At 35.5% G+C, this 26,726-nt stretch overlaps 1 protein-coding gene across 1 annotated transcript in view; it reads left to right on the top strand.

Annotated features, from left to right (window-relative positions):
• The window catches only part of jupa (junction plakoglobin a), a 39,714-nt gene that overhangs the window by 1,545 nt on the left and 11,443 nt on the right, over positions 1–26,726 (top strand). Inside the window, exons 2-4 of the mRNA XM_073825780.1 lie at positions 23,809–23,864; positions 25,349–25,516; positions 26,451–26,704. Coding sequence (XP_073681881.1) covers positions 23,852–23,864; positions 25,349–25,516; positions 26,451–26,704 — 435 coding nt within the window. The 5' untranslated portion in view covers positions 23,809–23,851. The remainder of the gene's footprint in view (positions 1–23,808; positions 23,865–25,348; positions 25,517–26,450; positions 26,705–26,726) is intronic.

Genomic DNA, 26,726 nt, shown 5'->3' on the forward strand with positions numbered 1-26,726 from the left:
CTGCCTCGGAGGAAATAACCTTCCTTAAAATACGCCCTTTCCTGTTTGTCTGGTTAGCAAGGAAGCAAAAAGTCGTGTCCTCTGTGAGTGGTTTATCTCTTAAAGAAGCAACTAAATTGCACAGAATTTAATGACATGGATTTAGGGAGCCGTTTTGGGCCAATTGAATTTAATTTGGATTTTGGATGGCGTCAACATGCCCTACTGGCATCCCATAAGAGGATGATTGTGAGACAAGAACACGTTTTTTACTCACTTACAGCAAACACGGACAGACGAAAGACCATATGACGGTCTATTTATATATTTTTATGGGTCAGATGTAGTAGATATTAACACAGACAGGATGTGGCATTTGCTCCTTGTGGGAGTTCCCGAGTTGTGCACATTAGTAGTGCAGTCAGAGGCCAGCTGGTTGCTTTACCGACTGACTGGCGTTGGTTTTAGGATGAGATTTACAGCATTTGGGCTCACACATAGCCGTTAATCTCTCTACAGGCACAAATCCCTGATATTGTCCTACATTAGGACAGCAAGGGGCAGCGTGATCCCCCTCTTCATAAATACACTTTCAGAAGGGGGCAAAGGAGATTACCCATTCGGGAAGCAGCATTCGGCATGTCTCGGGTTGTCATGTTTGCTTGTATTTTACAGTTTTGTTAGATCAATTAGCATTTTAGAATCTGTATTTCTCTTTTTGCCACTCTGCCTTTCTGTAGAATTCATTTCTACAGCCTTTTATAGTTCCAGCATATGCGTCACAGAGTGTTCCACACTCTCTCCATATCTATAATCCCTAATGTGCAATGTATCTTTAATGAACGTGGAGTCTGTAGCTATATGAAATCTGTGGTGAATGACCAGCTGGCTGAGATGGATAAGATGGTCTGATGGTTTTATAATCGGTACAGGGCCAAGCCAGTTGTTCTTTAGGACTTTTTGAGGTTAATTGTGTTATAAACCTAAAGCTCGCCATAGAGGCCCGGCTGTTCACACCAAGGACGATAACGATAACTGAAGAGTGCTAATGTATTTTTGACAGGCAACCTGGAATTTAACAACTCTGTGTCCAACAAAAATCTTCACCAGTTAACAACTATGAATTTTGAAGCCTAAATACAATCGCCAGAAGTCAAAAGCTTAACTTGGGCTATAAACGAACTACACCACTTGACCATTCTGTATTTTTTGTTTGCTAGAGCGTGGTTATAAACTCAATAATTATATAAAAAAGTGGACAAGTTAGTAGATGAGTTGACAATTAATGTCACTGACAATCAGTGTTGGGGAAAGTTACTTTTAAAAGTAATGCATTACAATTAGGGATGCACCGATACCAATCGGTCGATAAAGCTTGCGCGTTTTGTCAGTAAAGCCGGTTCTGTAATCAGCGGTAAATGCCATCAGGTGCGTGATTTCACGTTGAGCCGTATATACTACACACAGCCGTTGTTTACCGACGAGCTGCGCATAGCAATGTTCATTATCAGTGTGAATGTGCGCAGCTCGTCTGTAAACAACGGCTGTGTGTAGTATATACGGCTCAACGTGAAATCACGCACCTGATGGCATTTACCGCTGATTACAGAACCGGCTTTACTGACAAAACGCGCAAGTTATCGACCGATACATATCGTGCATCCCTAATTACAATATTTAGTTACTGTCTAAAAAAGTAACTAATTACGTTACCTAGTTACTTTTTATGGAAAGTAGTGTGTTACGTTAGTTTTCAAATCTGGGCAGGGCTTGCTTGTTTGTTTTTTAATATAAAAAGCTCTATTTTTGGCAAATGTAAAAGCCTTTTCACACCAAAAGCCTCAGGCTTAGAGAAAAGTAAATTCACATCTGTACAGTAGGGATGTAACGGTATTGTAAATACCGTCATACCGCAATAACAAATTTTTTCGATACTACCGTGGTCGGATGACTCGATAAAACAATAGGTCTTCTGAGAAAAGTTTGCTCAGGCGAATGGAGCGAACGGGAGGTAGCGGGAACTACATTTCCCATCAGCCCAGGCGTGGCCATCATCCTTTGCGGTCTGCTGTCGCTACAGGCTGTAGCAGCAAGGAAAAGAAATGGAAATGGTCGAACCTGCTCCGTCTGCAGTGTGTATGCGTCACGTATTCTTTTCAGCACCCATGTTAACGGATTAGAGCGTTCACACTGCACGCGGTTGCTCTCCGGCAGTACGTCCTAGAAGCGGTGCCTTTGCAGCAGTGCAGCGATCGTTTCGGCACTAAGTCTATTTTTTGCTGCGCTGTATGCGCTGAATTAATGTTACAGTGCGTTGTTCGCTGTAAAAATTAACATGGATTGACACGGAAATGTACCATAAATGCATATAAATTTCACAGTCAACACGTGGCTTTTTGGCTAGGTTTAAAATAAGGTGCAGTTTTAAAGAGGCTAAACTAGGCAACATAATAGATGCACTTGTCCAGGTAGAAAAGTTCTTTAAAGGATTGTTTTTAATAAAGATTTAATGCGAAAGAAAGGCATGAGAGCCTACTGCACTGCAAAAAAATGCTTTTCTTATTAGAATTTTGTCTTGTTTCCAGCCAAAATATCTAAAAATTCTTAAATCAAGAAGGATTTTCTAGACAAGTAAAAATTATTGTCTTGTTTTTAGTAAAAACAAGTCAAAATTAAGCGAGTTTTTGTTTAAAACAAGCTAAATAATCTGCCAATGGGGTAAGAAAAAAAATCTTATTTCAAGCAGACAACTCATTCAGCTAAACTGATTTGACTGTTTTTTACATGCTTTAATAATTTTTTTGTTACTAAAATTGAAATATTTAAGTTTCTGTTTCAAAGTTTACAGATAGATGGCTAATTTGTATGCCATTGAAATGTTCAGTGTTCATGTAAACTGTTTAATAAACACTTCTGGCACTTTTTTCGAGTCTCTTCATTAGTTTTGTTTTTCCTGTAAATGATTCAATAAATACCGTACCGTGCCATTCATACCGAGGTATTACCGTACCGTGAAGTTTTGATACCGTTACATCCCTACTGTACAGTAGACCGCAGAAGAAAAAAATGTCAACTCTTCAGCAATAAAAAAAAAAAAAAGGAAAACAAATAAATTAACAAAAAAAGTTTTGCTTATTAGTATGGATGAATTGGATCATCGAAGGTCGGCAGCAAAGACATTGGTTAATAAAATGGGATTAAATACATAAAGGACAGTTGTGTTATTTAATATATTTAATTATTTCAGGTTTGCGTCATATGAGTTGAATTTCACTGTTTTTGTTCATTTTGAGGAATACTGTATCTGGGTTTTTTTAGTGAGTGAGATGAATTAATGCAGGTTCACATTTATTCTAGAACTAAAGTAACATTTTACTCACAATTTCTTTCAACATGGGGACAGGACAGCTTTTATTCAATAAATGGGGGGGGGGGGGGGGGAGTAACTGGCCTTACTTATTTGAAAAAGTAACTCAGATATTGCCGACACTGCCGACAACCTTTGTAGTCTCATTTAGCCACTTGTTAGCAACCGCCTGTATATAAAGTTGTGCTAAAACTTAAGAAATATCTTGAGCTTGTGATACCACAGACTTTATTTCAGGCGTTTAATCAAACCCATTTCAAAAACCTCCTGACTTCAGGACAATGGATCCGGAAGTGCTAAAATGCTAACTTGTTTTGGTGTTTTGGCCAACAAAAATGCCCCTGCAGGACTCTATGAAGTTTTAATAATCGTTTCATTTTCTGACAATAGGGACGTTCATGAAACAACTATACTGATAATGAAAAAGGAACAATATCGTTTGAACATTTTTTTTTTTTTCCAGCTGACAAACAATGAAAACACTGACAGCCAATGAGAATCTGTCTGAATTTATTATTCAAAGTAGCAGAGAACAAAACTGCAGCTGAGCTTATATATCAAATAAACAAAATATTATTGTGCGTTGGTGTAGACGCTAATATGTAACCCTGGACCACAAAACCAGTAGTAAGTAGCATGGGTATATTTGTAGAAATGGCCAAAAATACATTGTATGGGTCAAAATTATCGATTTTTCTTTTATGCCAAAAATCATTAGGATATTAAGTAAAGTTCATGTTCCATGAAGATATTTTGTAAATTTCCTACCGTAAATGTATTACAACTTCATTTTGATTAGTAATATGCATTGCTAAAAGCGTCATTTGGACAACTTTAAAGGCGATTTTCTCAATATTTAGATTTTTTTGCACCCTCAGATTCCAGATTTTCCAACATTTGTATCTCTGCCAAATATTGTCCTATCCTAACAAACCATACGTCAATGGAAAGCTTATTTATTCAGATTTCAAAATTGTCCTGGGTCATATATAGTTTTCTTTATGGATGTGAATCTGTCTTAATATTCTGCCTGATTTATAGAGTATTCAAGTATGATTCTCATTTAATTACCTCTATCTTTTTGTACACTGATATCTTTTCCATGCTCTGTGCGGTCAGCTCGGCTCTCATGAAATATTAACAAAGCTCTCCTCAGATGTCAGTAAACACTCCGACACCAGCACAGACAGCATAATAGGCCCTCTATCCCCTCCCCTTTGTTTTTTATATTGAGTGGAATTCGAGGAGTCAAATTCCACTCGATATCAAACTAACCTCAGACCCTCATATCCTGACAGACAAAGTGAGAAAAGTGAGTTTAACATCGCATAACATGAATAATTAAATGTTCCTGTGCTGTTAGCTAGTAGAAGGAAGTTGCAAACCCTAGAAGGGAAGTTCGAGACGTGTAAATTAAGTGTGATTTGATCGGGTTAACAAAGCATCTGGGTGATGTTCTGGGTGTGATATAAAAAAAAAAAACAAGTTAGACGTTGCTGTTTAAAGAGAAAGACCACTGTTCTAGTGAAGGAGGGAGCAGCTTTTGCTCAACATGAGTCAAAAGTTGTGGGAGGTTCCGGGCATGTATCATCACGACAGAACATCTCCACTCCTTAAATCAGGGCTAGGGAGGTGTAGAGTAACCAGGGAGAGGTGGAGAAAGGGGCCGTTCAGGGAATTTTCGCACACTGGAGAGACAATCTCAGGGTAATAAATAATCATTCTAAAAGTGCCTCTGTTTAATTCTATTTGGTAGCACAGAACATTCCCATAGTGCTTTGTAATGGTGTGTTTGTTCTCAGTTGACCCCTTTAAGTTGAAATAACCTTCATAAAAGATGCAACAACCTTTTCAAGCCCAGAACTCTAAAGTTTATAATAAGATCTTATATTATAAGATCTTATAATTATATCATAATAATTAAGGATTAAATGCTATTAAATGTCTGGCTGATATGGAAAAGCTAATTAAGTATGATTGTTTATATTAATTTTATGGCCGAAAATTAATTAACGGCTGACAGTGTTAAAAGCAGGTTAAAACCTTGATTAAAATGTATTTTTATGTACTGTTTAATCTAAAATAAATTATGAAAACAAAAAAGCTTACTAACTAAGATCAATAAATGTGCATCACAATTTTGTAATCAATAGTCTTTTTAAATTGTTTGTGTTTTTGCATGTGCATTTGTCATTTTGTCATATACCCACAGCCAAAAATTCACATATATGTTTAAAAAAATATTGATAAAGTGAATTTAATAATAATAATGTACAGTATAAAAGTTGTATAGTAGTTGTATATCGGCCAAATATTGTCCTATTCTTAGAAAAACTCTTTTTTTTTATTCGACTTCACGTAATTTCAACTATATTCTCAAAATATTACGACTTTATTCTCATAATTTCAGCTTTATTCTCAAAATATTTTAATTTTTATTCTCGTATTGCTATGACTTTATTCGCATAATTTCAACTTTATTCTCAAATTATTACGAATTTATTCTTTTAATTTTTTTTTTAATATTACGACTTTTCTCGTATTGACTTTATTCTCAAAATATTATGATTTTATTCTTGTATCGCTAGGACTTTATTTTTATAATTTTGACTTTATTCTCAAAATATTACAATTTTATTCTTGTAATTTTTATCTTTATTTTCAAAATATTATGACTTTTCTCATATTGACTTTATTCTCATATTATGATTTTATTCTTGTATTGCTAGGACTTTATTTTTTATAATTTTGACTTTATTCTCAAAATATTACAAATTTATTCTTGCAATTTTTATCTTTATTTTCAAAATATTACGACTTTTCTCGTATTGCTACGACTTTATTCTCATAGCTTTGATTTTATTCTCAAAATATTATGATTTTATTCTCATATTGCTAGGGCTTTATTCTCATAATTGAGTTTATTTTCATACTGTCACGACTTATTCAGCTTTAAAAAAAAAAGAAAAGAAAAAAGACACTTATGACTGGTTTTGTGGTCCAGGGTCACATTTTATGATTCAATAATAAATTGTAAAAATGATCTTTTAGTGAGCGTTAGTAATTTTTACCTATATATATATATATATATATATATACACACACATATATTTCATACATGTATAGCTGACATTTGATGTCTTTAGTTAATTTATAGATACACTGTAAAAAGTTTTCACCAGTTTCAACTTAAAAACTTAAGTTTAGCAGCTGCCTTAAGATTTTAGTCTTTTAAATTCACAAGTTATATCAACTCATTTTTATTGTAATAAATGTAAATGACTTGTAGTTTTAAGCTGATTTAACTTAAAAACTTAAGGCAGCTGGTTTTTAAGTTGAATCTGGTGAAAACTTTTTACGGTGTACCTTTTTAAAAATACAATATTGGCCAGTAACCAATATGTTAGTTACATTGTGTGTCTTGTTATATAGTTTCTGTTTCTCTTCTAGTTCAAGCCTAGTTATACGCTGACACTTCATAAGGTAATAGCCTTATTCAGCCTCTTCTCCCGTCAAATATTAACCAGGTTGTCTTCCCGAGTTAAAGTTGCTCCAGAATATTGTAGTATTCCTTCAAATCTTTTTAGATGTATGCAGAACCAGCAAGGTTTCCTCCAGGACATCTCAAACCGATTAAATATTCAACAACTGTCACATTGGCTCAGTTGTGCTCTACAAACTCATGCATACCTATGATGAAGTAGCTTTCCTCCTTTACAAGGAAGAAGTTTCACAATGATCTAAAATGACGACATTTATGAAACCTTGATGAATTGGCTTCCTTCTATTTAAAATGATGCGTTTCAAGAACCAGGAGAGCGGATGTTGAAACTTAGTCCTCAGAATGCTGGTAAAATGTCAGAAACTCTGAGTCTGTCTCAGATAACGCCCCACTTACCGTTAAGTGCCTTTGCTAATGACTCAGACGAGAAGCGTCTTACAATAACATGAATTGTTACTGGTAGTCCATCAAGCCACAGGCAGTCACACAGCTGCCCACATTCAGTCAAATGCTCCATTCAGATGGAATGACCTCTTTTATCTCAACTGGTCTAAAACAGAAGAGGGATTATTAGATAGTGGACGTTCGAATATTTACATGATACTGGAAATTACACGTACTTTTCCTATCGCATATCTCTTAATCTATCACGCTAAACTGTATTGGAGACACAAGGATGCATCAAGCAGACAGACAGTGTGTGCTAATGCGCTGTCTCTTCCTGTCTGTGTTAATCTAAGCACTTATTGCAAGTGACACCCATGACCAATGCCTACCATTTAGCTTTTAAACCATGCGAGTGGAATAGAATAAAGTGTCTGAAGCGTTCAGTACGAAACTTTGATTGTTTAAATACTCAAATTGTCCTTGAAGTTGCTTTATGCCTCGTTCAAATTAAAAACAGGTTTTTGCAAACTACTTTTAAAAGGATGGTTCACCCAAATGTGAAAATTACAGCATGATTTACTTACCCCTAAGCCATCCTTGGTGTATAAGACTTTCTACTTTCAAATGATTTAGAGAAGTTATGTTAAAAATGTCATGGCTCCTCCAAGCTTTATAATGGTAGTGAATGGGTGGTGAATGGGAAGTCCAATAAAGTGCATCCATCCATCATAATAAAGTTCTCCACATGGCTCCGATTGGTTAATAAAGGCCTTCTAAAGCAAATCTGTGCATTTGTGTTAGAAAAAGATCTTTGTTTAATACTTTATAAACCGCAATCTCTAGCTTCACCGCGTTTGTCTACATCCTACGTCATCCGCTGGAACTCCAATTTCTCATGAATGCACTTACACAAACTCATGATTCAATTCGGAAGGCCTTTATTGACCCCTTTGGAGCTGTGTGGAGTACATTTATGATGGATAGATACACTTTATTGGACTTCAAAATCTCAACTGCCATTATAAAGCTTGGAAGAGCGAGGATATTCTCTTATTGTATTTGTTAGAAAGAAGGTCACATACATCTAGGATGGCTCGATGGTGAGTAAATCACTGGGTAAATTTAAGTTTTGGGTGAACTATACCTTTAAGGCCTGATTTGAAATGACTTTAAAGTGCTGCAGCATTTAAAACTGCACATAAAACTGCAGTGTATGCTTATAATGTGTGTATATCCTTGCATTCTGTTTTGTTTTTAGTTTAGTCTTGTTTTCTTCAAGAACGCCCCCCTAAAAATGCGCTTTTTGGTCCTTATGACCAATTAATGTTCAGCTATGCATATTTCTAATATGCATATTTGTTGCTATCCATCATGTTATCATTTTCTTTTCTAGATGTGCATGTCATTTAATGGTGCTAAGGGTTTCGCTTGAGACTAAAATATCACAACCTGTTCATACATGCTTGGATTTCTCACTGTGGTGTTACACCAGCTGCTTCAAGAGGAGTTTACCTACTGTTGCAAAGTAATCATTATGTATTTATCTTATAGTTAATTTGCTGCGCAAATGAGCTAAATATGCCGTTTTGTGTCAATTGGCCACAATGAGGAAATAGTTAATTGAAGCAAGATATTGTACTTAATTAGTGCACTGGAAGTTTTGCATATTAAGTATTTAAATTTGAAGTAATGGGTGCAAAGTCAATTTGAATGCATTTGAGTTAAAACTGTTTTCTGCAGGGGTTTGTAAAAATCCAAAGGTAAAGACCTAGAGCGAAAAACAAAAAGCGAGATGAATCGGCAAATGCAAATTTCACTCTGAGAGCAAAACGGATATTTGTTTGGCACAACAAGATTTTCCTACGGTACTACACTCTTAGAAATAAAGGTTTTGAAAGAACCATTTTTGGTTCCCTAACTGTTCACCTTTCAGTGAACAGTTCGTAAAAGAGCCATTTTGAAGAATATTTAAAAAATCTAAAGAACCTTTTTCGACTATAAAGAACCTTTTCTGCATTTGAAAGGTTCCACGGATGTTCAAGGTTCTTCATAGAACCATTGATGCCAATAAAGAACCTTTATTTTTAAGAGTGTACAGATAGCACAATAGAGTGTTTTCACAATGCATCATCAATTGGAAATATTGGCGGCACTGAACTTAATCCCACTTCTAAAGCGAACGAAACTTGCATATTTTTGATTATTGCTGCTGAAAATGGTAGATTATTGTCATGTTTTGGGCTGTACTAATCAATCAGACCGGGAAAAACATTTGGAGTACTATAGACTGCCAAAAGTTATAACAAATCAAAGAGAAGAGTGCAAAAATTGCCAAACTGAACCAGGATTTCCAGGTATCCGTGTTTGTTCTTATCATTTCCGGTCAGGTGCAATATTAGACTTGTGTCTTAATTTATACTGCTTGTATGTATCTTTACCACCTGTTAACTTTAGTCTGCCACATTATTTCCCGCTTACTAAGTCCTTCTCTGGCTTCCACACTTTTTTCTGAGGTTTACACAGCATAAATTAGCAGAGCAACATGTTCAGTAGTACATTAACCATGCTGTTATAATGTGATATGGGAAATGTAATTTAAAAGACATTTATTTATAAATTTCCTGACATATTGCATTAGCAAAGCTGTAAAAGCTACATATTATTCTGTGGTAAATTTCCGTTGTAGGATGACTGAAAACTTGTGACATTGGACACGTTTTTTTTTTATATCGTTATACGCCTTGCAATTAGTCTTCTTTAATAGCTATCCATTACGCTGAGGGTGTGCAGCTGTAGTCAGATATGTACATTAGCTCACTGGGTTTGTTTGACCTCCTATGATAACTGTGTAATTGGATGTGCTGGTTGATGGATCTGCATTTGAGAAGCCTGTGTGTGCATTTCGTCTGGGGTTAAAGAAACCCGCGGGCCCAAGCCAGTGCAGACCACCTGCTCGCCCACTTGCTGTCTCCGGCGGAAGCAAGCTGAGCGTCTGGGGAGATCTCAGGCACAGCATGCTCTTAGCAGTATGGGCTCAGCTGGTAGCCGCCAGGTCACAAAGTCATTAACAGTATGTGTGTGTGTGTGTGTGTGTGTGTGGTTGTGTGTCTTCTACTGTGTGGGTGGCTTTGGATTTCATACTACTGAATTAAAGCTATGAGGCATAGCAGCTGTATAATCTCTGGAGACTAACTCTACAACCAAAATGGCTGCTTTCTGGCAGTAATTCAGATGTAAATGTGGTAATGGCTCATTATGGTCACTGTAAAAATAAGCCTGACCGCAGACTGAGTGTACTGTGATATTACGATGAGCGGTGTATTCATATACATGTTTGTCTTTATAGTAAAGCAAAATAATTAAGACCAATCTTTTAACCCTAGTGAAAAGTATACTACAAATACATTTACATATTATGTATTTAATAAAAATACCCTGCAGTTGTACTAAACTGGTATACTTACAGTCCGCTAAATTGGAACAACTAATTTTGTAATTAATGCACTTTAATTGTGTGAAAGTCCAACTAAAGATATACTTACGTATATTTGATTGTGCTAAAGTGGAACTATTGCAAGTATACTTCAGATACACTTTGCATTTAAAGACTGGTATTTTTTAAAGATCATACAATCAACATATTTAGGCTTAATATTAAATCAAATGTGCATTGTGCACAAGTAGTACTCCAAAGAAAGTTTAATTACAATTTTCATATCAGTAAGTCTCGAATGATATGTCAGTATGTTAAAGGAACACTCCACTTTTTTTGGAAATAGGCTCATTCTCCAACTCCCCCCGAGTTAATAAGTTGAGTTTTACCGTTTTGAAATCCATTCAGCCGTTCTCCTGTTCTGGCAATATCACTTTTAGCATAGCTTAGCATAGATCATTGAATCCTATTAGACCAGTAGCATCGCGTTCAAAACTGACCAACGAGTTTCCATATTTGTTGTATTTAAAACTTGATTCTTCTGTAGTTATATCGTGTACTAAGACCGGTGGAAATGCAAAGCTGCGAGTTTCTAGGCTGATAACATTAGAAACTACACTCCCATTCCGGCGTAATAGTCAAGGAAGTTTGCTGCCGTAATATGGCCGAAGCAGGCGGAGTATTATCAGAAATGAGTTCCCAGCTAGTTTAGCATTTGCACATGTGCTGCGTGGTATTACTGCTCCTGCTTCAGCCTTATTACGGCAGCAAACTTCCTTGACTATTACGCCGGAATGGGAGTGTAGTTCCTAATCTTATCAGCCTAGAAAATTGAAGCTTTGCATTTCCACCGGTCTTAGTACACGATATAACTACAGAAGAGTCACGTTTTAAATATGACGAATATGGAAACTCGTTGGTCATTTTTGAACGTGATGCTATTGGTCTAATAGGATTCAATGATCTATGCTAAGCTATGCTAAAAGTGATATCGCCAGAACAGGAGAACGGCTGAATGGATTTCAAAACGGTAAAGCTCAACTTATTAACTCGGGGGGAGTTGGAGAATGAGCCTATTTCCAAAAAAAGTGGAGTGTTCCTTTAATAGACTTGAACTACTTGGTGTAAATTAAATGCATTTTAAATCTAATAATATAGGGAAGTTAAGTAAATAAAGTCTGATTATCAACCATGAGTATGATTGTTCTTACAAAAGAAGTTCTTCAATTTTACACAAATATTTATTTACAAGTTATTTAATAAATACATAAAACTTTGAAATGTTAAGAAACTTATTGACCACCTAAGAATACACTCCACTTTATAATGGCAATAAAAGATAAAATGAGTATACATAAATTGCATTTATATTCACTATACTAGTGTGTGTGTGTGTGTATATATATATATATATATATATATATATATATATATATATATATTAATTACAATTCAGAATTTTAAATCATTGCATGTATGAACTGCATTTTAATGAATGCATTAATAGAAATTTGTGTCACTGACACACGTTATTAGTTCTGCAACACTACTCAACAGCTTCACACGTAATGAAAGAGGTTGTCTCAGAGCAGAAGACCACACACACCTGAGTCATATCAGCGGCACTCCCTGTCTGTCCCGAGGGCAGGGTAGTGAGAGAGAGATTATGGCGACTGCACTGTCAGTCCTCAGTATTGTTCTGTGAATGAGCACCATCAGCACATCTGATTCTGACATTCTTTAGCCATCAGGTCATGTGAGAGCGAGACATGTGAGTGACTGAGAAAAACAATTTTGGGATTATGTGTACATAACCTTCAGACAAGAAGTAATATTAAGTAACACCAGTTTTAAGATTCTAAATTTGGCCAGTTACTATGTTTTTTTTTTTTTTTTTTTTTATTCCAAAAAAAGCCACCAAACACATTTACTGAAAAAGTAATTTTTGAAACTTTCACTCAAAAACTGCTAATAAATGTCACAAACAAATGCAAAAGTTTTTCTTTTTTTTTTAGTTATTTTTTGAAAAGATTAGTTCTCTTCCAGAATAAAAATTTCCTAATAATTTACTTACCCCTATGCCATTTCCTCCAGGTTTTTGAGGAAAACATTCCAGGATTTTTCTCCATATAGTGGACTTTATTGGAGATCAGCAGGTAGAAGGTGCAAATTGCAGTTTTAATGCAGCTTCAAAGGGCTCTACACGATCCCAACCAAGGAATAAGGGTCTTGTCTAGTGAAACGATCAGTGATTTTCTAAAAAAAAAATACAAATAAAAATGTATATACTTTTTAACCACAAAGGCTCGTCTTGCACTAGCTCGACTGCGGATGACGTAGACGGAAGTAATGACCCAGTGTTTACAAAGCAAACGTGCAAAGAAAGTCAAACACTCTTTACAAAAAAAAGGTAAAATTGTGTGAGACGATTTTGAAGTTGGAGTTGTTGGAGTTTTTTGCACTACTCTACCTTTTTGAACAGAAGTAACGACGAAGAACTAACCATGCCTGATCTTTCCAACATGATTAAGTGGTAAAGTATATACATTTTAGTTTTTGTTGGAAATGACCAATTGTTTTGCTAGATAAAGACCCTTATTCCTCACCTGGGATTGTATAGATCCCTTTGGAGCTCCATTGAAACTGCAGTTTGGACCTTCAACACGTTGGCCACCATTGAAGTCCACTATATAGAGAAAAATTCTGGAAGGTTTTCCTCAAAAACCTTTATTTTTTGTTTGTGACCTTGGAGCATAAAAACATATAATCATATGAAAGCTGTACAAATAAGCTGAGATACAACTATTTGAAAATCTGGAATCTGAGGGTGCAAAAGAATCAAAATATTGAGAGAATCTCATTTAAAGTTGTCGAAATGAAATTCTTAGCAATGCCTATTACTAGGGCTGGGCGATAATTCGATAACGATAACTATCACGATATAGTTTTTTTTTTTTTTTTTCTCGATAAAACGATAATGACAGTTCGATGAGCGCTCGATAATGTTTACGCACTATGAGTAACGCTGCGCAGGCATTTTGCAGCCTGCACTTCCGGATGCCACACGCAGTATTTAGTTTACAGCCACAGGGCTCTACAGTGCGAACATTTCACTCGCATTTGCTACTAAAAATTAGTACGTGCGACTGTAAAAAAATATTTAGGAGCACCATGTGAGACTGACCCGATCAGCATATTTGTGTTTGCCTCACAGACATATCTCACGAATCCTTTCATAGATAAAGTGTAGAGAGAGTGTAAATAAGAGACTGTGCAGTGAACAGAGCGTCGTTGTTTATAATAGAGCTTTGTGATATCGCAAACTAAGATGAGTGACAGCTTTTAAGTTTGTAAATGAGATATTGAACTAATACAGCAGTTAATTAAACAAGAAGTTATTATTAAGTGACTTACATTGTCTGACTATAACACTATGCCTGATTTTGCTCTATTTCGTCGTCAAAAGTAGTCTGAAACAAGTCACAACTGAGCCGCTGCGCATCTGCATTCAAACACAGCGGTGTTTCGTTTATGAATGAAACGTGAGTTTTTAAACGAATCTAGTGGAATGATTCAATTTCCAATTCATAAAGACAGCCACTTGCTTTAATCCCGAAAGAACCATCCGTTCGAACGAATCAAATGAATGCTATGATTCAGTAATTAAATCAGTGTCTTGACGGCGCCACCTGCTGGCAGATCTGTTCAGTCATTTAAATCTTTAATATTTCTGTATTCAAAATGTTATATTTAAAACATTAATCTCAACATGAATTTATGATTTTGTCATGTCACCTCTGAGCTTCATTAAACATATGAAAAGGTAAAAACAAAGGTAAAAATATAATTCCCCTGTAAATCACTTTGAGGAGTCAAATATCACCTCGTAATAAGAAGGATAATTTTTTTTATCAGAGTTTTGATTATTGTTTAGAATGTGCTCCTAAAATTTTGACTGTGCTCCTAAGAAAAGTAAGCGCAGAGCCCCCATTATTTTTTTATTTATAGTGTCAGACAGCTAAAACATTTTACAAAATGTGTTAAATCAGCTGCACAAAGGGATTGGCATGCTGAAAAGATTTGTCTATTCTTATTTTTGTTGAATGATAAATATACTTAATCACTTGAACTCTGCATTTACAGTCAGAACCATGTTACAAGTGTATCATATTACAGTTCTTATTTAAAATATACAGTATATATATTCTATTAATATTAATAATATTGTATTCTATTGATGTTGATTCTACTAGCAATATTCTAATCCGTATTCTACCTCAATTGATCATTGTTTGGAAAGTATTTGTCATGTTCTGACAATAAACCATAAATAATAATTAACTGTCTGCTTTTTCTTTCCTTCAGGACTAAAAATCTGCCTTTAAAATTGATAGATATAAAGATTTGACATTTATCATGATAATTATCGATATCGGCTGATATGATAATTTATCGTGATCATTTTTTTTGCCATATCGCCCAGCCCTACCTATTACTAATCAAGAATTAATTCGCAAATATTTTGATTTAGATCGGAACTTCGGAGCAGGTTTGAGAATAATTTAATTTAGACTGAAACTTCAGAGCGGGTTCGCAAGTAATTTTCCTAATTAAAAATAACTTTTATTTTTGACGTTTTGTTATATTAGTATTAGTTTTGCAGTAGGAAATGTACAAAATATCTTCATGGAACATAATCTTTACTTAATATACTAATGATTTTTGGTATAAAAAAAAAAGAATCTGTAATTTTGACCCATTGTATTTTTATCTATTGCTACAAATATAACCATGCTACTTATGAATGGTCCAGGGTCACCCTTTCTTTTCAAATTCCTTTTACATTTTGATTAATTATCATCATCCATTGCTCACTTAATGCTGATCTTAAAAAGACGAACAATTTTAGAACACTGTTGATGTCATCTTTAGCAAATCCTAAAATTACATGGTTCACTGTGTTTTATAATGTTGTGATTAAAGCTATTTGTTTCCGTTTTTACTGTTTTATTTGTCATTTGTGGTATTCCAATTTATTTATTATTTGAATTGTTTTAAATCAAGTTTAAAATTTTGGGATTCATTTCAAAGTTGGTTTGGATAATGAAGCTGACTGATGAAAAAATACACCAGATCACACCTGATACACCAAGTGTTCACGTGCTCACTGTTGGACATGATTTTGTAAATTTATGTCAGTACATGACAGAAAGTCATTGAGAGAAAGGTGTGTGTGTATAAGAAAGTGGGTGGACGAGTAGCACAGTAAGCACACTGTGGATTGGTGTGGAATCTCACACCTGGATTAGACATTTGGGAATCAGCTCTGGGATGTGTCATATCCACATCCCGCTCTGATTCCTCACAGTATGAGTCAAACCCATCCCACCCTCGTAAGGTGACACAGGCGCTGGGTCCGTCAGGCAGGGACAGTAGGTGGAGCAGGTGGGGGTGGGTGATCATTCTGAAGGGCGTGTGACATTCGTTGCTCACTCTTCTCCGTGTGAAAACGAATGCACAGTAATAAACTTTTACTCATTAACTAATCTTCATCCCAACTGTGTGTGAAGTCCAAAGTAGAGACAACAGTACACTCCTCATATCAGCAGTAAATCAATGGTTCATCAATCATTTTCCCCCCTCATACTGCACACTAGATATTGTGGTAGCTATTGTTTTGCTTTATTAACAACGTTCACTTGCAATAGTGAAAGATGACATCTTTCCCTTCAGGGTGTTTTCGATATGCCATTCTGAGTGGATTTTAACATTCCTGCATGGTTGATAAGAGTGTTTTGGATAATTGCTACTCTAATACTCAACTGATTGAGTAATAGGTGTCCTAAAACTTGCATGTTTAAGTTTACTCAACTTAGTGCACTTTTAAACTCTTACTTACAAGGTTCGTACTTGAATTTGACTTTTTGAAATTTAAGGCCTAGAAAACCCTTGAAAATAGAAATTTTCCTAAAGAGTTACTTAAAGTGCTTTAATTAATGGCAATGGTTCTATAAAATAAGCCTTACATTTTTTTCAATAAGCACATATCTTTTCACGCAAAACGAAAGCTCCAATCAGGTAGTGTATTGCGAATCATTTAATCCAGATCGGGACTTTAAATTGCGTATTGCAAATCTGACTTTGGAGCGGGTTCACGAACCATTAGATTTAGATTGTGACTTCGGAGCAGCTATGTGAATCATTAGATCAAAACTTCAGAGTGGGTTCGCAAATCTTTAGATACAGATTGGGACTTTGAAGTCCCAGTGAATCCTCATTTTTCTCAGGTTTGCGGATCATTAGATCGAAACTTCGGAGTGGATTTGTGAATCTTTTGATGCAGATCAGCTCTTTAGAGTGGGTTCTTGAATCATCTGATTTAGACCGGAACTTCAGACTGGGTTTGTGAATAATTTTGCAGATTAAATGATTTGTGATCCGCTCCAAGAACTGATCTGTAATGATGGTTCACGAATTATGATTGAGATCTGGACTTCAAAGCGTGGATCACAAATAATTTGATTCAGATCAGAACTTTGGAGCGGGTTTATGAATCTTTTGATTCAGATCAGGACTTCGGAGTGGGTTCGTGAATAATTTAGCTAATTAAATGATTTGTGATACACGCTCCAAAACCTAATCTGAAATTGTGGTTTACAAATCATTTGATCTAGACCGGAACTTTGGAGCAGGTTCGCAAATCATTAGAACGGAACTTCAGAGTGGGTTCGCAAATCATTTGATTCAGATCGGGACTTTGGAGCGGGTTGTGAATTATCTAATTCAGACCAGACCTTCAGAGCAAATATTTCTCCAATTAAATGATTTGCGATCCAAAACCTAATCTGAAATTGTGGTTTACAAATCATTTGATTTAGACCAGAACTTTGGAGCAGGTTCACGAATCATTAGAACGGAACTTTGGAGTGGGTTCGCAAATCATTTGATTCAGATCGGGACTTCAGAGTGGGTTCGTGAATTATCTAATTTAGACCAGAACTTTTTGTAAATAATTTTGCTTATTAAATGATTAGCGATGCACGCTCCAAAACCTGATCTAAAATTATGGATCACAAATCATTAGATTTAAACCGTAACTTTCGGATTCAGATCGGAACTTTGGAACAGGTTTGCAAATCATTAGATAGGAACTTCAGAGCTAGTTTGTAATTCTCTTCATTCAGATCGGGACTTCAGAGCAGGTTTGCAAATTAAATTATTAGTAATCCACACTCCAAAACCTGATCTGAAATGTTTGTTTGCGAATCATTACTCAGATTGAGACTTCAGAGCGTGGATCACAAATCTTTTGATTTAGATCGGAACTTCGGAGCAGGTTCATGAATATTTTGATTCAGATCGGAACTTCAGAGCAGGTTCGCAAATCATTTGAATCAAATTGGGACTTCTGAGCTGGTTTTTGAATCATTAGATCGGAACGTCAGAGCGGGTTCACGAATAATTTAATTTAGACTGAAATTTCAGAGCGAGTTCGCGAGTAATTTTCCTAATTAAAAATAACTTTTATTTTTGACGTTTTGTTATATTAGAATTTTTATTTGTATATTTATCTTTTTTAGAATTTGAAAGACATGAGACGTGAGATCTCAGTTTAAGTAGTGCTTTAAGTCTTAAGTACTGGAGTTTCTTTTTACAGTATCTGTACGAATCCTGTACTTAAGTTCACTATTTGTTGTTGGTATTTTGAAATTAAACAAGTTAAGTGAACTTTATTATTTATTATTTGTACTTACACTCTAGCCAATCCAGATTAACCTCTTAATAAGATTGGCCACTACATTATTACTATACTATATCATCAACAATAAATAACCAATATCCTCTGATCAGATATTCTCTTGTATTTGTCGTTAAAGCAACTAAAGATAAACTAAACTAATGCTTAAAAAAATAAGGGTCCAAGCCCAACTAAACCACACCCTGATCTCCATCACAATGACATCAAACTTTACTAAACTTCCTGTTTCACTAAAACATAAACATCTAAACCACTGGTAAGTCTCTATAAGAACCTTTGTATGAAATGAAGTCAAACTGGTAAATGAAGATACTACTGTCTTGTTCTCTTGAGAAAACCCGCCTTTTGTAATTAGGCCTATCTACCAACCAGTGCATTAGTTCTCTTGTTGCCAGGCAGAACTGCTTGCACAGCCAATCATATTAAATAAAGACCAGAGTGACCTGTTTTAACAAATTAAGATTTTAAGTTGACAACACTTTAAGTCTGTTATTACCTTTAGTTACTACAACCTACAGTTTGCTAGCTAGCTATGCCTTTGTCATGTACATGTGTATTACCTGTTGTATGGCTGTGTAAATCCAATTAAGCTGCTAGAAGAAGCATGCATTCAGGTTGTAGCGGTATTTGACAGTTAAGAGAGGCGGCAGCTTTTTTTTTACAAGTGGGCGTGGCTTCGGCGCCAACAGCGGACACGCATCTAACATTTGAGATCAGTGAAAACTGCTTATTTTTTAAAGATTTTGATTGCTTATTTTATTTACTTGGTGTTTTTTTATGTTTTTATTGATTTTTTTACATTATGTGGATTTATCTGTTTTCTAAAAAAAAATATGTGTCCAAAATGTCTAAGTCCACCCAAGTCCGGGTTCTTACATAATTGCAATCTCTACTCAGTGGTAGTTTACCGTCTCAAATCAAGAGCCCACCTCTGGTCTTAGACATGCCTCAGGTTCTTTTAGGTGTAAATCTGTATGATTTTTCATGAAGTGTTATTTGGGTGTGGCATTGTAATTGTGTGATGGACCTCACCCGTTAAAACAGCCCTTGTGTCTGCGTTCAAGTATGCGTTAGTAAGACTCACTACGTGTAATTGTTTGGACCACGACCAAAATCAGTAAGGTGTAAAGCTGATCTTAAATGGTATCTCACCTAATCTGTCATAATCTGCTTTGTTTTATTGCTTTTTTTATTTTAAATTGCAGTGTGGCGTACAGACATACCAAAGTGGGTGTGTAAATGTGATTCTTTAGCTCACTAGACAGGCAGCTTGAGAAAACACCCACACCCAGTGTTCACACAGGCACTTGCCATCGTTCACCTGCAGGGCTGGCAGGAGTCGCGGCGTGTTGCGTTTTACGTGTTTTGACAGGTTTTTGACTTGGTTACACCCAGCTAGGTGTGTCCTGATGCCATTGCCCTAGTGAAAGGAGTTAAACTCTCAGGACCTTTATATGCAAATACTATCCGAATAAAGAACCATTTCAGGGATGTGACCATTTCAGCAAAAAGACTATTTGTGTCAGCATGAGGCGCTTTTTTTGGCACCACAAGCTTTTGCAAACCAACAGACATCTGCTTAGTATTGCTGTTGTGCGGTTTAGAGAAAATGTTTGCAAAAAAAACCCTTCTCTTCCTAGTGGCAGTGCAGTCGTGCACACACCACATGTGTGCGTGTGTTCACCCTCTCTTCGAGTGTCGACATGCAAGGCATCCAAAATATGTGTTCAGCCTGTTCTCATGATGCTCTGTAAAGTGCAGCACATGTACTTTCGATCTAAGTCGATTTAAAATGCAACTTTCAGTTCATCACACTAGGCTTGCCACGATAGACGGTGTTGACGGTGTTACCGGTGTTGTGCCTTTTTTCGACCCCTGCCAAATTATGACCCCCTCTTGTTGAAAGCGCTACCTGATTGCCTAATCCTAACCCCACCCCTAATCCTAACCCCTCCCCCACACCTAACCCTAAACCTACCAATACTAGGGGGGTTGTAATCTGGCGGGGGTCAGAATTCGGCACAACACCTGTTTTAAGACGCAACACCGGTGACATCACTTTTCCACCGTGAACCGTCCCCACATTTTTTTTTAAAGTAGTATGCCTATTCGTTTTTTTTATTAAATATTTATTTGAATTAAATGGAAAATATAATTATAAATAATTTACTTAAGATGAGAGCATGAACTATAATTAAAAACTGAACATAGCTACAATGCGTCATATTTCATTTTTTTTTATTACGTGAGGAGAACGAGAGGAGTCGAATTTACAGAAAGAGAATGGCGGATGATTTAGTGTCAAAACGCAATGCAAAACGCCTGTTTGGCAATAAAGAGCTCTTTTCCTCGTTTTTTCTGCTTTTAAATAGCTTATAAATGCGTGCGTATTATGCTTTCACTTTCAGTTTTGCCGGTATTGGCAATTCGGCGTCAATTGTTTGAATGGACGACAACGAAACTACAAAAAAAAACTTTGAACCCAAAATATTGCCAAACAGGCGCTTTTGCATTGCGTTTTGACACTAAATCGTCCGCCATTCTCTTTCTGTAAATTCGACTCCTCTCGTTCTCCTCACGTGATAAATGAAATATGACGCATTGTAGCATTTTTAGTTTTTAATTATAGTGCATGCTCTCGTCTTCGTTCCTAGGAAACCCCCACCCCCACGGTGATACCGGTATTACCGGTGTTGTCACATGTCAATTAACCGGTGGGGAAATTTCCTCATCGTCACAACCCTACATCACACTATTGCTTGTAGGACTGTGGCTGAGTCAAACCTCTGATCACGTGCATTTTAGAAAGTTTATTGGAATGAATCCATTGAACCACTTCACTGCATTTAGGCGCTTGGTTAACGCAGACGATCTATCTAGCGATCATTCTTTCTAGCTATCGGTGTGTCTATCGATCGTTCTATCCTTCTATCATTCTTTCTGTTGTTCTATCGTTCTGTCTAACTATCGTTCTATCGATCGTTCTATCGTTCTATAGAAACAGAAGGATATCATTGTCTATATCGTTCTGTCTATCATTCTATCTATCGTCCTATCGATCATTCTTTCTATCGTTCTGTCAATCTATCAATTGTTCTATTGATTGTTCTGTTGTTCTGTCATTCTTTCTGTTGTTCTATCATTCTTTCTATCTATCTTTCTATCTATTGTTCTTTCATTTTATCTATCGTTTTATCGTTCTATCGATCGTTCTACCATTCTATCATCTATCTGTCTATCTGTTGTTCTATCATTCTTTCTATCTATCATTCTATCTTTCTATCTATTGTTCTATCATTCTATCGTTCTATCGATCGTTCTACCATTCTATCATCTATCTATCTGTTGTTCTATCATTCTTTCTATCATTCTATCTTTCTATCTATTGTTCTATCATTCTATTTATCGTTTTATCATTCTATCGTTCTATCGATCGTTCTACCATTCTGTCATCTATCTGTCTATCTGTTGTTCTATCATTCTTTCTATATATCATTCTATTTATCTGTCGTTCTATCAATCTGTCTATATCGTTCTGTCTATCTTTTGTTCTATCCATCTATCCATCTGTCGTTCTACCTATCTATCATTCTTTCTATCATTATATCGTTCTATTATTCTTTGTCTATCTATCGTTCTGTCTATTTTTCATTCTATCCTTCTATCGATCTGTCTAACTATCATTCTATCCATCTATCTATCGTTCTCATTCTTTGTCTATCATTCTCTTTCGTTCTAACCTTCTAACTATCGTTCTATCATTCTGTCTATTGTTATATCGTTCTATCTTTCATTCTATTGTTCTATTGTTCTATCTATCGTTCTATGTCGTTTGTTCTTTCGTTCGCTCTGTCGTTCTGTCATTCTATCTGTCTATCGTACTATCTATCGTTCTAACGTTCTATCATTCTATCTGTCATTTGTTCTGTCGTTCTATCATTCTATCTATCGTTCTATTTATCGTTCGTTCTGTCATTCTATCATTCTATATATTGTTCTATCTATCGTTCTATCTATCATTCTTTCTATATATTGTTCGTTCATTCTATCGTTCATTCTATCATTCGCTCTATCAGTATTCAGTTTGTGTGTGTAAATACATGTAAAAAAATGTATTATAATTCTGTAAATCTAATTATTTTTTAAACGATGAACCAAGTTAGGCTTTTTATTCCCTTAAAAAAAACATTTTGTTATAGATTAAAAGTAATATAATTAAAAAAAGTATTATTTTATATAATTATATACCTAATTTAATTGTTTTTAAATGCTGAACATAAAGGTAAGCATTTTTTTATCCACTTAATCAAATATAAAATATTGCTAAAGAATATTATGTGGGATTTATAAACTATCAAAAGAATTATTAGTTGAACGTTGAGTATGTTGATTTGTCCTCTCTAGGGTATTTATTTACACATCTTCATTTTATGCATTTATAGCTATCCATTAATGAAAAGACCACACACAAATGCCCTTTAAGGTGCATTCTTGATCAGATCAATCAAACTACCTCAGTTGTTTGAGGTTCATACAAGATGTGACTCGACTAAGTGTACATGCATCTATTTTTTTTCCCATACTGATATTTGCATATAACACAGGAATAATGGATCAGATTTCTGTTTGTTTTTATGTGGCCAAGTGTTAATGGAATGTTTACATCAAATCGGATGGCAATCTGTTAAAAAAAAAAGCAAGAAGAATAAATGGGCTGTCTGATAAATGCTTTTCTTCTCTTCTGGAGTTCAAAGGTTTTGGTTGGACACAGTCAGAATGTGCTATAAAAAGAGCAAGAAAAATGAAAGATGTACTGTAGATTACCTGAAGGAGGGGAAGAGAGAAATAATTGATAACGTATGAGGAGGAGTTCCAGAGAAAAACAGTAAAATGGCACTACAAGGTGCAGATAAAAGAGGCAAATACATTTAGTCTGTTCTTACTTATTTTGAGAACAAAGTTGTATTGTTGCCTTGGATATGTTATGAATGGATTTTAAGAAACAATACTGCTCTAATATTGAGCTTTTGTCTAAAATGGACATTGAAGTTGTGTGTTTCAATGTTTGAGAGCTGGAGAAAGGGGAGGGGTTTGGTGTGTAAATGTTCAAACACGCAGAGCCGGTTTGGTGAGGTTGTTGTGCTTGCAATCAAGCATAGATCACACGCCTTGTTTGAGAAGCCAAGGGTCAAAATACCGCTGACAACCCCCCCCCCCCCCCCCCTCCCTACTTCTCTACTTCTCCCATGATCCTCTGCACCAGTTTCAATTGCTTGTTTATGTTTGAACTTCAGTTTCTAATGGTGTTTTTTGCCTTGCTGATCAAGTACAGTTTTTAAAACAAGTTGGTTTTAATATGTGATTTTGTTTTTGTTTTACAGGTTTTGCTTTTGGACTGGTTTGGTTTGAGTCCAGGAGGCCAAAATGGAAATGCACTGTAAGTGTATGCAGTTGGTTCAATATTAAAAGTCTGTATAGTGCATGTAATCAAATTTTACAAACCAGGATAAAAATGTATTTATATTTACTATTTTATGTAAGAGAGAAAACTGAATGAATAAAATACTAAAAGCTTAACTTTTAAATGCTATACATGATTTAGGCATCACGCATAATGTCAAGTATAAAACTTGATATTAATTTTGACGATTGTGACCAGTGTTGGGGGTAACGCAAGTTACATAATAATATTACTTTTTCCAAGTAACTAGTAAAGTAACGCATTACTTTTTAATTGACAAGAACATATCTGAGTTAGTTTTTTAAATGAGTAACACCAGTTACTTTTTCCCCCATTTATTGATTAAAAGCTCTCCTGTCCCCATGTTGAGAGAAATCGTGAGTAAGATGTTACTTTAGTTCTAGAATAAATGTGAACATGCATTAATTAATCTCACTCACTAAAAAAACAGATACAGTATTCTTCAAAATGAATAAAAACAGTGAAATCACTGTCAGAATATTACGCAAACCTGCAATAAATAAATATATTATATAATACAAATATCCTTTATGTATTTAATCCCATTTTATTAACTGATGTCTTTGCTGCCAACCTTTGATCCAATTCATCCATACTAATAAGCAAAAATGACTCAAGATAATCTAACATTTGTTTTCCTTTTTTTATTGCTGAAGAGTTGACATTTTTTCTTCTGCGATCTACTGTACAGACTTGAATTTACTTTTCTCTTAACCTGAGGCTTTTGGTGTGAAATGGCTTTTACTTTTGACAAAAATAGAACTTTTTATTTTAAAAACAAACAAGCAAGCCCTGCCCAGATTTGAAAAGTAACGCAAAAGTAACGTAATACATTACTTTCCATAAAAAGTAACCAAGTAACGTAATTAGCTACTTTTTTAGGGAGCAACTCAATATTGTAATGCATTACTTTTAAAAGTAACTTTCCCCAACACTGATTGTGACCCTGTACCATAAAACCAGTCATAGAGGTCAGTTTTCAACAGAACGCTGAATAAACAAGCTTTGCATTAATGTATGGTTTATTAGAATAGGACAATATTTGGCTGAGATACAACTATTTGAAAATCTGGAATCTGAGGGTGCAAAAAAATCTAAATATTGAGAAAATCGCCTTTAAAGTTGTCCAAATGAAGTTCTTAGCAATGCATATCACTAATCAAAAATTAAGTTTTGATATATTTATGGTAGGAAATTTACAAAATATCTTCATGGAACATGATCTTAATATCCTAATGATTTTTGGCATAAAAGAAAAAGTGCTTGTTTTGAAGTTTTGTGCTTTGTATTTCATGTTAATCAGCTTTGAGGCCGTCTCAATGTTTCATGATGCTTTGCTTGTTTGTAAGAGTCACTCACTTCAGTGAGTGTTTTCTATAGTTTTGATGAAACCGAAACAATAGATCATCTCAAACTCTTGATGTTCATGTGTGTATCAGTGGCAGAGGCCCCAGGCTCGACGAAAGTCACAGAGTGGCAGCAATCGTTTTACGGAACAGATTCAGGCATCCAGTCAGGAGCCACTACGGTTCGCTCGGATGAAGATGGAACAGAGTATAGCACCAAGAAATTCACTTACACCACCACATTCACAGAGAACCCTGCAGGTAAGAAAAAACATATGCACAATCGTTTTTAAACGGTTAATCATATTTTTTTTCACATTTCGTCAGAATTATTGCACTTTCACATAACGAAGAGAACAAGGTTTAGTCACAGTAAATGAAGCAGATCACGGACATGTAAAGTTATCTTTTAGCTCAATGTGCGCGCCTAAACGGTTAAATACACGCAGAAATATTTTAAAATGAGGCGCTTGGTGATTATTGATGTGTAAACCCTTGTCAGTTATGTCTTAAAAATGATAATAAACAGTTGAGAAAGAAAATACTTGTGTACCAGTATATTGGATTCGTGTGGCTCTTAAAGCGGCAACAAATCATATTCCTTCTGCCGTCTCTGTGTTTAATATTAATAAAACGTAAAATTACAAAGAGAAAAATCACTCACTGCTCTTGAATGAAGGACTTTTTTAATTTAAATAAGAAACAAAGCATGTTTAATTCTTACAGTGAAGACGCCGTTTTATTTTACATTGAAATACTTGCATTCAATTTCTGTAGTAGGCTTTAGACTGTTAGACTACTTTAGACTTGCATATATTCAGTCTTTCTTTCTTTTCCAGAATTTTTTTTTTTTTCCATTTGCATTTTTTTTTTCTGTTGTATTGCTATCTTTAAATTAATCACTAAAATAAAGTTTTGGACCCAGTCATAATCGTGTTAAATAATCGTGATTACAACATTGATTATGATTTTTGCCATAATCGAGCAGCCCTATCGGTCATCCTCAAAAAATGAAAATTCTGTCATTGATTACTCACCCTCATGTTGTTCCAAACTCATACAATTTTCATTCATCTTCAGAGCACAAATGAAGATATTTTTAATGAAAATCCAAGAGCTTCTGACCCTGCATAGACAGCAACGTAACTGACGCATTCAAAGAGTTTATATTTCTTATTATTTCACTCTCCTATAGATGTCGAGTCTCAGTATAACATGACTCGTGCCCAGCGCGTGAGGGCGGCCATGTTTCCTGAGACAGTGATGGAGGGAACATCCATCCTTTCCACACAGATGGATGCGTCCCAGCAGACCAACGTACAGAAGCTGGCAGAACCGTCTCAGCAGCTCAAAGCAGCCATCATTCATCTCATCAACTACCAGGACGATGCCGAACTCGCCACACGCGCCATTCCAGAGCTCACCAAACTCCTCAACGATGAAGACCCGGTACCTCACTGCCTCAAGGCTT

The sequence above is a fragment of the Garra rufa genome, chromosome 20 (genome assembly GCF_049309525.1).
Source record: "Garra rufa chromosome 20, GarRuf1.0, whole genome shotgun sequence".
Taxonomy (NCBI): Eukaryota; Metazoa; Chordata; class Actinopteri; order Cypriniformes; family Cyprinidae; genus Garra; species Garra rufa.